The sequence below is a fragment of the Aotus nancymaae genome, unplaced genomic scaffold (assembly GCF_030222135.1).
Source record: "Aotus nancymaae isolate 86718 unplaced genomic scaffold, 86718_ANA_hifiasm-v0.15.2.pri h1tg000020l, whole genome shotgun sequence".
Lineage (NCBI taxonomy): Eukaryota > Metazoa > Chordata > Mammalia > Primates > Aotidae > Aotus > Aotus nancymaae.
In genome coordinates this window covers 69232992-69247012 of record NW_026988432.1, presented here as the reverse complement: position 1 = coordinate 69247012, position 14021 = coordinate 69232992, and the positions used below count along the sequence as shown (strand labels likewise).

The following is a 14021-nucleotide window of genomic DNA, read 5'->3' as shown; positions in this document are numbered from 1 at the left end:
TTTGACCTGGGTGGCACTTTAGACCTGACACGCCTCTCAGTCTTAGAATACTCTCAGCCTTTGCAGCCATCTGACTCTCTGACCTCAGAGCCAAGGGGCTGGAGACAGAGCTGGTTGAGGTGCAGGGGTGAGTCAGCTCCATCACCCTCATTACTTCAAGAATTCAGTAATTCTCTGTGTGGGAAAGGATGCAGGTTGAAAATCATTGCACGTTTCCCTATTGGAAGCTCATTAGCCTGGGAATAAATAACATGGAAGGCATAGAGGTAGGATAGAGGAAAATGACTCACGAGTACCCAATCCCACACTGACCATACCAAGCAGGCACGTGAGAATCCAGGTTCAAGGCATGGTCTGACACGTGGGGGTGCTCACTAGCTAGTGCTCGCCAGATGGCCACAGGAGACTTTGGTGGAGCAGCAGTGCCAGCAGGAGGGCTGGCTCACAGGGCAGACTGGCTTTCTGGGAAACAAGGCAAGTCCTGGCTCCACCACACCTTGGGCAAGTCTCTAACCCTCTTTCTGTTTCCAACTGCTCATACTGTTAGCACGGGGTTTGATACATAATCATAAGAGCAAATATTGGAGCATTACTGATATTCTTATTAGTGTATCAGCTCCTGAAGCCATCTCCAGCAATCTTTCTCTGCCCTCTGCACATGGAGTAAGTGTTTGGGTGGGAGAGGCAGGCACAGTTCTATCTGGCTTTCCCTGAACACCTTAAGGAAACTCCAGCAGGGGTCAGGTCTGCAATGCTAGCATATTGCTGAAGTTCCTCTGTCTCCTTGAACTTCCTTCCAGGACATTCTCTCTGCGAGCCTTTCTCTCCCCTTCCTCATGGTCTGGTTTGTTCCAATACCCACACCTGCTGTGCTTCTGGATGTCTGTGACAACCCTGCTGCGAAGCCCTCAGGTACAGAACTTAGTCTTATGTGGAAGAAAACACAGGGTTTCCCAAAGGTCTTACTGCAGGTTTAAACTGTAATGGTGTTAGAAGTATAAATACTATTAACTTAGAAAAGGCAAGATTGTAAAGCATAATAATTTAAACATTTAAGATACTAATTTCTTTGCTATGGACACTCAAGATGAACAATGTCTTGTGCTAGTGTCTCTAGTCCATTTTCAAACTGCAAACACAGAGAAGCAGCAGCCACCGGAAGGTTGCCTATGAAGATCCTTCAAAGAATATCCTGCGTCAGAAGGTCTGAAGGAGACAGTAAACACCGAGGCCTCTGCCATGCCGCAGGTCTGGATGAACATCTGGTCATGGTCTTACATGCAGCCTAAAAGCTGAAATGTAATACTCAAATCTGCAAAGCTGAAGAAATGTGGAATAGTTAAATAAACTTCCAAATGATGAGTTCTGTGAGTTTGCAGCATTTATATTTCTGATTTGGGACACATTGTAGACAGCTCAATACTGAGTTATGTATCTTTAAAAGTCAGAAGAAAAAGAACAACACAAGTAAAAAAAAAATAAGAAAGACAAAAACAGATTTATAAACTAGAAAGCAAATAAACAATAGGGAAAACCACTTAACTACTCTGAAAATCCTAAAAAATAGACTAATAGGCAATGTTCAATAAAAATATGTGGGAATGTAATCACAGATACCTATGTCTTAACACTTTGATTAAGAATCATATTTTAATTTTTTAAAAATGCCCTTTGTTCAAAACAGTGTAGACTCTGAGAACTAATCATTTGTGTGCACTGTTCATACCAAGTGCTTTTATGCTAAATACTTAATCTAACTAGGCCAATGTAATTTCAGACTGTTATCTCTGTGAAATTCAATGTATTCTTCCCTCATTCAATACTGTGCTTACAGACTCTGTGTAAGGGAATTCTGGACAGGTAAAGTTAGTGGCATCCTAGAGCTTGGCACTTCCTCAACCACTTCCTATCACATCCCCCACAAACAAACAAACAAAAGAAATGCAGATGAGAACCAGGCCAGGACAAAGCTGGACTCCAAGGAATGACAGGATGCCAGCAGGATAAGCTCATCACAGGCAGGAGAAGAGAGGAGCTAGGTCAGCCTGGCCTCGCAGAGCCAGGGTCAGGTCACCCACACAACCACAGCCCCTGGACCCTTGGAGGGCAGTTTTCCCATGCTTATTGGTGGGCAAGGGGCTGTGCAGGGCTGGGTCTGTGAACTCTCCAAAGTGACAGGTTGACACTTCCTCCCAGGATCAGGCCCCGTGCTGCATTGGCCCTGAGAAGAAGCTGCTGGGGAGAGAGTCCACGTGGCACAGACCAGCTGCTACTGGGGAGAGACAGCCCAAACAGAGTGGGCAAGGGGACAGAGCAGAGGTCTCAGGAAAGAAGGGTGCACTTGGGAACCAGTGAAAACCACAGTGGAGGGGCCTCCAGAGCTGTGAAGCTGGAAGAGCTTCCTACCCTAAAGTCAGGGCAACAAATGTCCCCCGCAAAGGAGCAAGAGAAAAGGACTGTGTGTCAGTCCAACACCAAGTGTGGCTGGTGAAAAAGAATAAGGGGCGGGATCGTGGCCTTGAGACTGTCCAAGTTTGCCAGAAAGATATGCTCACCAATGGGTGCACACCACAATCCAGTGTTTCAAAATGAACTAATATAAATTCATAAAAAATAGAAGACATGAAAGAACAATAAAAATCAGAATTAGAAAACTCAGAAATGAGGCAGAATTCAGGAAGAAATTAATGATAGTGTAAAACATGGTTTCAGAAGGGATGACTCAGAAGGATAGCAAGGGGACAAATGTCACAGATATAGCAAGGGAAGGGGTCACCTTACTGACAAGGCTAATTGACCCAGGTCAGCAGAACGAGGAGGTTGTTGCCACCCAGCTGGGCAGGAAGAATGTGTTGGTGCTCAGGGGATCATCCCTCTTCGGTGCTTGATGCCCAGTTTGAATGACAAAGAGGCAAAGCTATCACCAGGACCTGAGGAGGGCTTGAAACCAAGACCTCAGGACCCTCAGCTTTAGGGTCTGGCTGATCCCACCAGGACTGCTGGCCACGGGTGAAGGGATCTTGAAAGGAGGAGGGCTGGATGATGAGTCTCACTTTGACCGTGAAACCAGCTACGGGCAGGCCTGTAACTCCTTTCACTTTGCTCTTCCCTTGCAAGAGAGGTAAGATCTCACAGGCTTACTGTAGAAGCCAGTGTTCTAGGGTAGACAGTGATGGTACTGTGATCTCCTAGGATCCCCTATGGACACCTACATGCCCATGACTACCCCTGTCCCTCAAAGGCAAAAACCTCTAGCCTGCAAGGAGTTGTCTCATGAAAGGTTAAGTCCTTGCCCAGGGGATGGCTATGACAATGGCTTGCTGGTGTAGGATCCCAACACCCTTGGCTTAGCTTGGGATAAAGGAAGGGCCACCCTGGCTTCAGGGCTCAGTTGCAACTGTGGCTCTTCTGTGCCTGGTCCTGCCTTCCTCCCTGACCTGTATGATCTGTGCTCACTGCCCTAAAATGACCTCAGGTAATGCTGTCTCAGAGTTTATCTCTAAAGAACCCAATCTAAGGTAGCAGCAGGCTGCTTGGCTGGGGTAAGCACCCTTTGAGGCTTAGCATGTTGTTGTTTAGAGCTTGATGATCCCTGATGGCATCAGATAAAGGAGGCTTGGGGAGGGTGAGAGACCCATTTGTCCAGGTCTGCCAGGACCAGAAGCCAGGCTTTGGCACTCTCTGTGTGATTTCCAGTCCAGCACACCCAGTCCTGAAAGGAATGTCCTCTTTGCCCAGCACTCTTTCCTGAAATACGTTCCTCTCTTATGCATCTGGAGGCTTTTGCCTTACACCCTGGAAATTGTTTTCTTGAGGAATATTTCAGTTCTGGTATCCTCTGGCCTTTACATTTTTTTCTCATGAGCGTTTTCCTATGCCTAATCTTTCCTGAATGAGCTACAGTTTGCTTTCTGGAAATTCCTGTTGACTTCTTTTTAAAAGAAAGAACTCACAACCAGTTATGCCCCATGATTCTTTCTGCTGTTGGGAAATCAGACCATCATGCAAGTTCCACTAAGTGGTTTGAGTTTATTGTTGCAATGCTGGAAGCAGTTTATCTCCGCAGGGGGAAGCATGCTGGCTTTCACAGCATAAGAATAAATATGCACTAATTCATTCTGTCTGCGGAAGCATGCTGGCATGCACAGCATAAGAATAAATATGCACTAATAAATTCTGTAGAACACACGACATCATTTGAAGTCTACTACTTTTTTAAAAGCTCCATATTCACTGTAATTGTTTCCTTTTTGGAAATTATTTTATTATTGTTTCCTGCTTATATGAGAAAAACAAAACAAAACAAAATAGAACCAGCAAGAAGTGGATTCTTGTTTCAGTTTGTTAAAAAAAAAACTCTGTACATTGTATCAAAAACAATCTGTTTTCAATTTCATGCAAAAAGCCCAAATAAAGAGTATTCTTAAAATGACTTTGCAGGATGTGCTTTATTTTAAGTCAGCCCTGAACCCAAACCACACAGGATCAATTTTTTGACATATTCTAGTCCATTCAATGATTTTTCTCAGAAACTGTATCTTAATATGGAATGAAAACTACATTTCAATCATAAATTTTTCATGCTACATTGTTATTTAATGAAGAGGTTGTATTACCAATAATAATAATTTAAGAAAAGGCCATTTTTATTTCCCCAAGCTCAATATACATATTTCTTTCATAATTATGAACTTAAAAAACCCGTCTCAGATGTAAAAATGTGAATTGGAATATGTAAACTCTTTGATATACCTGAAAAACAGGAAGGAAAATGTCACATACTGGAAAAACCATTGCCTTAAATCATGGAAATGAGAAAAAGCACGTCGAAGGATGGGAAAGGCAGAAGAGCGGTCCTGATCTCAGTTATTGAAGAGTTACAGTTAAAGTATTCCAGGTCCCACTGGGTTGGCCTTTTTACTCTTCTGCCTCACATCCATTTGCACGGGAGACAGCAGCCCTCCAGAATGGTTGTCCTCATTGAAGCCGGTCATGGCTGGACCCCAACAGAGCAGGTGTCCACATCATTTGTTTTTCTGCTTTTTTTTTTTTTTCCTGAGAAGTCACTGGTGTTTAATGGAAAGGTATCTTATTAGTCCTTGGTTAAGATAAGGCAGTAATAGTATCACTAATGTTATGTTTTTGCTTAGAATGAGGCTGATCCTTCCACTGGCATCTTCATGGGCAATTAGTTCCTTCTCTTTTGCCCCTAGAAACATGGGTAGGAGTGTCTGCCCCCTATTGCTGTTGCATATTCTGAGTGTGTTGAAGGCTCCTCTAGTCTCATCAGAGCAGCTTCCCCAGTGGGATGGAGTGCTGTATATTGCATTGTAGCCTCTCTTCAGGAAGGGTGCAGTCCCTGCAGAGGAAAACACAAGCATCTTTCCTTCTGACTTCTCTTCTGTTTCTCTCAGGGACTGGGCCCATAAATGATTCCTTCACATGGTCAATCAGAATGCAAGACACTGTTGACTAAAACATAAAGCAAGTAGCTCTGATCTCAGAGAAATGGAGTGACACATACTATTTTCAACAGTGCCTTAACTTGCAAGGTAACTTTTACTGTAAAAGGAGATCAGCTCCTTTTGTCTACCTGTCAGAAGAGAAACAAACCATTTCCATCGAACTAGAAATGCTTAGCTCTTATGAGAATATTGTGCTTTTTAAAAAATTCAAATGTTAACATTATTTGCAGTCTGTGTTCTAAGGTTTCAATTTGTTTTTTCTCTAGTCCATTTGATCATTGTTTCTGGTGAGCGATACAGGAATATTAATTTGGCATAGAGATCTTCTTCTAGTTCCAGTTCTCCTGTTTCTCGAACTAAAAAAATATCTGTGCACAACTTCAAAATTCGATCCACATTTGGAAGCTCTTCAAACATGATGGAGTGAGAAATCCCACTGAAGAATTCACGGACAAATTTGCCAATCACAAGGACAACTGAAGCATATAATCCCATAATACTGAAAAAAACAGCAAGTAGAAATTGGATATAGCAGTTAAATATGGTTCATAAAGCATGTCTAAAAGAAAAAATAATATTATTTTCCCTCAAATTCCATAGAAGAAATAACCATATCAAATCTGGTTTGATATGGTTTTTCCTTTTGGTTAAAAAATTCACTTTTTCTGTAATTAAAAGGATAATTCATGTTCTTTGTTAAGAAAATAGAATTGTGTATTACAGAACAACTATTAGACTTGAAAAATGAAAGTCCTTTACAGTATCACATTCTGAAAATAATCAATGCCAACTGTTTCATGTATGAACTTTAGGTGGTTTTATTGCATATATTAAATGCATAAACCATATAATATATTTGGTATAAATGTAATTGTATATAATTATCTTCTTTCCTTTTAGCAATACTATCTTTCTCAGAGATTAATTTTTATAATAAAATTCTGGGTGAAAATAGTTTCTTATGAGGCTAACTTCGAGAAATACATTTTATATTTGTGTCTTTGGGGATGCGTGTGTCCTAGGATTTAAGCATCAACACATTACGAGATGGTTCAGAAGTTCAAAACTGAGATGTCTAATAGATCCATCTGCTAAGTGTTAGAAGGAAATCTAAGCATAAAAGTGATTATTTCTATGCCAATTTCTAAATGTAGACACTGAATTGCATTAAACTGTGCCATAACAGTAAGATGAAGAGTGAAGAAGCCATATGCCTGGGCTGTGTGAGTCACACTTGGCGTGTTGATCTCTATGGGACTCTGGTGCCTCATTTTTTGAAATGAAGGGCCAAGGATGTGTGCATTTTAATATTACAGCTCTACAATTGGAATATTCTAAGATAAAAGGCTTCCCAACTTTATATGATAAAAGGCTCTCAACTTTATATGGTACAGAAGTGGACTCACGTAACTGTGAATTGTTCAATGAGTCCTTACCCATAGCCAGCCAGGAACCCCAGACTTGGGGGACTGACTTTGTCATTGAAGACCACCAGTTCCAGGGCCTGTGACTCCGGATTGTATATTCTGTTCCCAGTCAGGTTGAGAACCCACCACTCACTGTTATATTTAGTTGTATTGTCTCTGGACAAAATGATGGTAATATCCATGAAATTATTTTCTAGAAGGGTAGAAACACAAAATCAAGTCAGCATGAGAGTTTTAGGGTTTAATGCAACAGTTTTGAGATGGCAAAACCTGGTTACTAACTATAGCATAAGGTTCTAGGATGAGAAGGATGCATGGACATACTAACAGTATGAGTGGGCAAAGAAGAGTGGGCCCACAGTGGAGGATTCACCACCTGAGCAGCTGAGCTGATAATCCCAAATGACTCTATAGACATTTAAAAACCCAAATCACTGACTCATGATTGAACCAATTCATTCATATTATCAGAATTTACTGAATGTTTTATAGGAAGAAGGCACTCAATTATGTACTAAGGGGTTCTAAAATTGCATATAACGTTGTTCCTTATCTCCATGGGAAAAGACTATGTACACGAGCACAATTTATGTGCACATGACAGCTACCATAGGGCCAGCATTGACAACATGTGTTGGCTTGGAGAGACCATTTCTGGTTAATATGATCCATGGGTGATTCACAGAGGAGATAACTTCCAAGCTGAGATTTGCCAAGTGAGAACTTCAATAGGTGAAGTTGAGTGAGGAGAGGAGCTCAATTCAGGAAGAGTGATGTCATGCAGCTCAGCAAATCTCTGAGAACTATAATATCGGGTTAATGATTACTTTCCTTGGAATTTAGGGTGAAAGCAAAAGACTCATAGAAGATAGAGGAAAAAAGCTTGTAGTGACATTGCATAGGTCCTTCTAAGAAGATATCACTCCTGCCAATGATGCTGGTGCTTCTCCTGAGAAACATGGTGGTGAACTGTAAACTCTGTGAAGGTGGGAACCACATCAGCATCATTTCATACTAAATTCCTAGATCAGGGGTATCTCATCTTTTGGCTTCCCTGGGTCACACTGGAAGAAGAAGACTTGTCTTGGGCCACACAAAAAATATACTAACACCAACGATAGCTTATGAGCTGAAAAAAAGTCATACAAAAAAATCTCATAATGTTTTAAGAAAGTTTACGGATATGTGTTGGGCCATATTCAATTCTGTCTTGGGCCACAGGCAGCCTGTGGGCTGCAGGTTGGACAAGTTTATCCTAGATGGTAGGAATCCAAGAATGGTGCTTGACAAAAAATATTCTATGGCATGGAAGGATGGATCAAAGAAGAAGAGTAAGGCACAGCATGATCCTGTTAGAGTCCTTATCAAGGAAGAACATCAACAATGCAGAACCCACAAGAACAGGAAGAATGATGGTTCTAAAGTCCAGAGACAGCTATAAGGAGGAAACTCAGGAGCTTGCAGCATAGAGTCACCATGGAAAGAGCTTGTGGAAGGACAGAGTTACTTCATGGGGAATGAGTAATTGTTGAGCAATCTGCATGTACAGATGAAAACTTCTAGAACCATTCCTGGCTGAAAGGGAAATAGCAAACTTCTCAATGCATCTTGCAAATACCTTGCAAGACATACTTATTTACTGCAGAGGAAGAAATGTGTGTGGATGTGGGGCCCAGCCTGTGCCCATCCCCAGGGCCCTCCATTAGGCCTCTACCAGCCCAATCTCTGTGTGGCTTTCCAAATCTTAATTATGTGTCCAAATCTTAATTATGCTGTGTCTTTCCAGCTAAACACAGCAGCCCAGGCTCCAGTGCCTGGCCTACAGCCTGGTGCATAGTGAAAAGCCCATGTTGGAGAATGAACGAATGTGTGCCAGATAACTGCATTGGTTTTCCACATTGTCCAGATCTATACATCTGCTTCTGGTTCAAGCCATGAAGTCAAGCAGTTCTTGATAATTAATAGAATCCAGAAACAGGAAACATGAAATTATACCATCCAAATTATATTGGGAAAATTCAGTCACCAAATTGCCACTACTGATACTTATTAACCCTTGGGATGAATCAAGTACACTTCATGGTATCTTTTTACTGTTCTTATTGTGAGGGGCAGACATATTTCACAATGTAGGAAGCAGTTTTCTGTCAGTAATCTGGCTGCTAATAGAAACAAGTCAATAGTCTAATTAATCAGTACTATAAGAAACTTGGTGTGAATTTAAGTTAATCAAGTTCCATATCAATGGAAAAGAGAAAATGAAGAATGTGGCTCCCAGCTGAGTGAGTAACTCCTTTGGGCTAGTAAAGGAAGGCAGGGGTTTTATAATTCTTGATACACAGGAAGAGATAACTAGAAGGTAGTTTGATGAAGGCCCCAAACACAAACTGTTGACATTGAATAAAAGTAGGATTTTTAAAAATTCTGAAACAAATTTTTCTCATTCTTACCAGATAAAAGTTGCTTTATGGGTTTTGAGTTAGAATCACTAGGTGCTTTCACATAATATGGATAGATCTTTTCTATGGTCCTGTATATTAAGAAAAAAAGATATAATTATATTTTAGTTGTTTTATCCACCTAAAATTGATTTTTTTGTTATTTTTGACCTCATATCACCAAATAATGGTGAAAGTTTAGTATATCTGTACAATGTGTAGACATCATAATTTATAGGTTTCTGTTACAATCAAAACTCTCTGATGCTGAGCAAATTCACTGAGCTTTAACTGGATCTACATGTAAGTCTGTATAGCAAGCTAGGTGATGGCTTACAAACAGCCACTGGCCTTTTCCCATTTCTGTGGCTTGTTTGTGAAGCCAAGGTGCTCTCTTTCTTGCTTGGATCCTCTAATTCTTATCCATACCATTGAGCACTCTTTACATTTTAATTTTTAGATTTTCAAACATCTATAATCAACCTTATATGGTTTGGCTATGTCTCCACCCAAATCTCATCTTGAATTGTAGCTCCCATGATCCCCAGGTATAATGGGAGGGGCCAGTGGGAGATAACTGGATGATGTGGCAGGTTTTCTCATGCTGTTCTCATGATAGTGAATAAATCTCATGAAATCTAATGGTTTTATAAAGGGCAGTTCCCCTGCACACGCTTGCCTACCACCATGTAAATGTACCTTTGCTCTTCCTTCACCTTCCACCATGACTGTGAGGCCCCCCTGGCCATTTGGAACTGTGAGTCCATTAAACCCCTTTCCTTTGTAAATTACCCAGTCTCAGGTATGTCTTTATTAGCAGTATGAGAATGGACTAATACACAAGTAGACTGCATGAACTGCTTTAGAGGACAGTGAGGGGTGAAGAGAGCTGGTGACCTGGACCTCGAGTGACCTCTGCCTCCCACAAGCCCAGTACCTTGAATATGTTCTTATCTCGGAAGTGATGGGGGAGGATGTGACAATCTCCAACGGCCCTTCAACTTTAGTGAATTGCAAAACGTATCTTAGTCTGGGAACTCTTCTAATGCCTGCACCATGGTGGTCTGTAAATTCCATGCATTAAAATGGGGGCAAGGCAGACAAGAGGATAAAACTGGGGGCCTTGTTGGTGGATGTCTGAACTATTTTGTTTAGCAGTTTTAGACCCATATCATTTTTTTTTTTCTTGGTAGTTCATATGTTAGAATTTAAACATCTCAGCTTGCCTCTGTTGGAAGTGGAGTACATAAGTGGCAGGATAATATTTTGAGATATATACTATTTTTTTTCCAAATTATCTTTCATCCATGTCCTCTTCAACCCTCTACACTCTACCCCATTCAGAGACCCAGGGGCAGGAATAATAGTAGAAAAGGGTCTCAGAGGGTCTTTGCCTGGCTTTCGGTGATTTATGGTCAGATAAGAGCAAGGTTTGCCATTCAGAGATGTGATCGATTCTTTCTGTGCCAGGTGGACAGAGAGTGGGAGGAGAATGTGCTTGACTCTAGTGGCTTCCTAAAAAGGAACCTTGAGTCCCACCTCCTTCAACTGAGGGTGGACAGGTGAAGTGGGTACCCATGATCAGGTGGCAGATGTGAATGACAAGAGATCTGGGACATTTTAGTGCAGTCCCATGTCCCATTCCTGAGTAGGGACCTTGGAGGCAGCAAGAGCCCAGTACCCACTGGGGCAGGGAGAATGGGGCACCACTGGTCACATGTTGGGCCAAGTGAACCCAGGTGGACCTGCCGGAGCTCCCATACCTCCAAATGGCATGAGAATCAGTATGATGATTTTCAGTGTGCCCCAAAATGGGTCCCAATAGCTGAGGGAGAGAGCCACTCTGCAGACTTAAGACAGACCTGGAAGAATAATGTTTCTCAATGGAAGCCCAGTGGGCCAGCACTTTCCATGCCCTGATGAGCTTCCTGGAGCCTGGCACCATACAAACCCTCATTCATGTATTTATTTATTATTTATTTATTTATTTTTGAGATAGAGTCTTGCTCTGTAGCCCAGGCTGGAGTGCAGTGGTGTGATCTAGGTTAACTGCAACCTCTACCTCCTGGGTTCAAGTGATTCTCATGCCTCAGCCTCCCAAGTGGCTGGGATTACAGAGACACATACCACCATGCCCAGCTAATTTTTGTATTTTTAGTAGAGACAGGATTTCACCATGTTGGCCTGGCTGGTCTTGAACTCCTGACCTCAGGTGATCCACCCATCTCAGCCTCCCAAAGTACTGGGATTATAGGCATGAGCCACCATGCCTGGCCCAAACCCATAGACATAACCCTGGGGACAGTGGACAGAAAACTCAACAGCTGAGATTAAGTTTCTTTAATCTTGCAAAATGAGGCCTCCAAATAGAAATTCACTTTGTGTTACCAAATAATGAAGTTGCATTTTTCATACACATGAATCCGTAGATGGACATTTTGTACCAGCTGCATATACCTAACAAAACTCTATTAACAAGAAAGATAAACTTACACTGGTGTTTTTGAACTTTCTGTGTTGTTGCCTGCTATCATTTTAGCAATATTCTTTCGAGTACTATTTTGAAGAGTAAAAGAAAGCTTATCTGTTGCTATTTCCGCTTTTGCACCGAGACTTAAGTTTCTGTGAAGAAAAAAAAAAGCTCAATGTCAATGATTATTCAGAAGTCTAGAAAAGAGATTTACAACATATTTAACTCTTTTTTTTTTTCTTTTTGAAAGAAAGAAAGAAAAAGAATAAAGAAGAGGAGGAAAAAGGAAGAGAAAGAGAGAGAGAGAATGGGAGTATTGCTTTCTTGCCCAGGCTAGAATGCAGTTTAGTAATGGGTATTGAAAACCTCTTTTATACCAATAATTATACTTGATGTAAACAGGAAGGAATAAGGGAAGAAAATAACAAATGAGCAGCCAACCAATATTTCATTTAAACCTATGAAATGCTATGCGATTACTGAGGAGTGATTTACTTCCAATTATGTAGTCACTTATGGAATAGGTGTGAGGTGGTAATGTATGTTTTGTGTATTTGAAGTGGAGAGTTCTATAAATGTTTATTAAGTTTACTTGTTCCAGGTCTGAGTTCAAGTCCTGGATGTCCTTGTTAATTTTCTGTCTCATTGATCTATAAAATCGTTAGCTCTTCTTGTTACATTGATCCTTTTGCCATTATGCAATGTCCTTCTTTGCCTCTTTTGCTCTTTGTTACTTTAAAGTCTACTTTATCAGAGGCGAGAATTGCATCTCCTGCTTTTTATTTGTTTATTTTTACTCTCTGATTGGTTGATAAATCTTCCTCCTTCTCTTTGTTTTGAGTCTTTGTGTATCGTTGCATGTGAGATGGGTCTGGATGCAGCATAGCAATGGGTTTTGGCTTTTTATCCAATTAGAATATATATAACTTTAATACTAGCGTTTGATGCTAGCTGGCTGTTTTGCCCATTAGTTAGTGTAAATTTTTCTTTGTGTTAATGTTCTTTTCTTTTTGATATATTTTTGGAAAGGCTGATATTGGTTGTTCCTTTATATGTATAGTGCTTCTTTCAGAAGCTCTTGTAAAGCAGGCCTGGTGGTGGTGAACTCTCTAAGTACTTGTTTGTTCGCAAAGGATTTAATTTTTCCTTCGATTATAAAGCTTAGTTTGGCTGGATAGGAAATTCTGGGTTGAAAGTTCTTTTCTTTAAGGATGTTAAATATTGGTCCCCACTCTTTTCTGGCTTGCAGGGTTTCTGCTGAGAGATCTGCTGTAAGTCTGATAGGTTTCCCTTTATGGGTAACCTGACCTTTCTCTCTGGCTGCCCTTAGTATTTTCTCCTTCATTTCAACCCTAATAAATCTGGCAATTATGTGCCTTGGGGTTGGTCTTCTTGAAGAATATCTTTGTGGTGTTCTCTGTATTACCTGGAGTTGAATATTACCCTGCCTTGCCAGGTTGGGAAAATTTTCCTGAATGATATCCTGAAGAGTATTTTCCAACTTGGATTCATTCTCTTCGTCACATTCCGGTACACCTATCAAATGTAAATTAGGTCTTTTCACATAGTCCCATATTTCCTGGAGACTTTGCTCATTCCTTTTCATCCTTTTTTCTCCAATCTTGTCTTCTCGTTTCATTTCACTGAGCTGGTCCTCGACTTCTGATGTCCTTTCTTCTACTTGATCAATTCGACTGTTTAAACTTGTGCATGCTTCGCGAAGTTCTCGTGTTGTGTTTTCCAGCTCCATCAATTCACTTATATTCCTCTCTAAATTGTCCATTCTCGTTAACATTTCGTCAAACCTTTTTTCAAGGTTCTTAGTTTCTTTGCATTGGGTTAGAACAAGTTCTTTTAATTCACAGAAGTTTCTTATCACCCATATTTTGAAGCCTGCTTCTGTTATTGGAACACACTCGTAATCTATTAAGCCTTGTTCCGTTACTGATGAGAAATTGCGATCCCCTGTAGAGGGAGAGGCATTCTGATTTTGAGTATTCTCTGCCTTTTTACGCTGATTTCTTCCCTTCATTATGTATTTATCCGTCTGTTGTCTTTGTTATTACCGACTTTCTAACTAGGTCTCTGAGCAGACGTCCAACTTGTTGATTCCCAGCACTGAAATCTGAGCAGTCCACTGCGCCGGTCAAAATAGCGGTGTTAAGATTGATGGTGCTTTTCTGCCTGGGAATCTCCAGACTCTGCACCAAAAACTGGCACG

The 14021-nt window shown here is 41.0% G+C and overlaps 1 protein-coding gene and 1 long non-coding RNA gene across 5 annotated transcripts in view; one reads left to right on the top strand and one right to left on the bottom strand.

The window, feature by feature from the left end:
• The window catches only part of LOC110567613 (uncharacterized), a 53461-nt gene extending 52099 nt beyond the window's left edge, over positions 1-1362 (top strand). Inside the window, exon 6 of the long non-coding RNA XR_010343651.1 lies at positions 801-1362. This is a non-coding gene — a long non-coding RNA (uncharacterized LOC110567613). The remainder of the gene's footprint in view (positions 1-800) is intronic.
• A 3067-nt stretch (positions 1363-4429) lies between these two features.
• The window catches only part of PIEZO2 (piezo type mechanosensitive ion channel component 2), a 450041-nt gene continuing 440449 nt past the window's right edge, over positions 4430-14021 (bottom strand). For all 4 annotated transcript variants that reach the window (XM_064379448.1, XM_064379449.1, XM_064379450.1 and 1 more), the window contains 4 exons: positions 11824-11952; positions 9343-9422; positions 6902-7085; positions 4430-5964 (listed from right to left, as the gene is read on the bottom strand). In XM_064379448.1, coding sequence (XP_064235518.1) covers positions 5712-5964; positions 6902-7085; positions 9343-9422; positions 11824-11952 — 646 coding nt within the window. In that variant the 3' untranslated portion in view covers positions 4430-5711. The remainder of the gene's footprint in view (positions 5965-6901; positions 7086-9342; positions 9423-11823; positions 11953-14021) is intronic.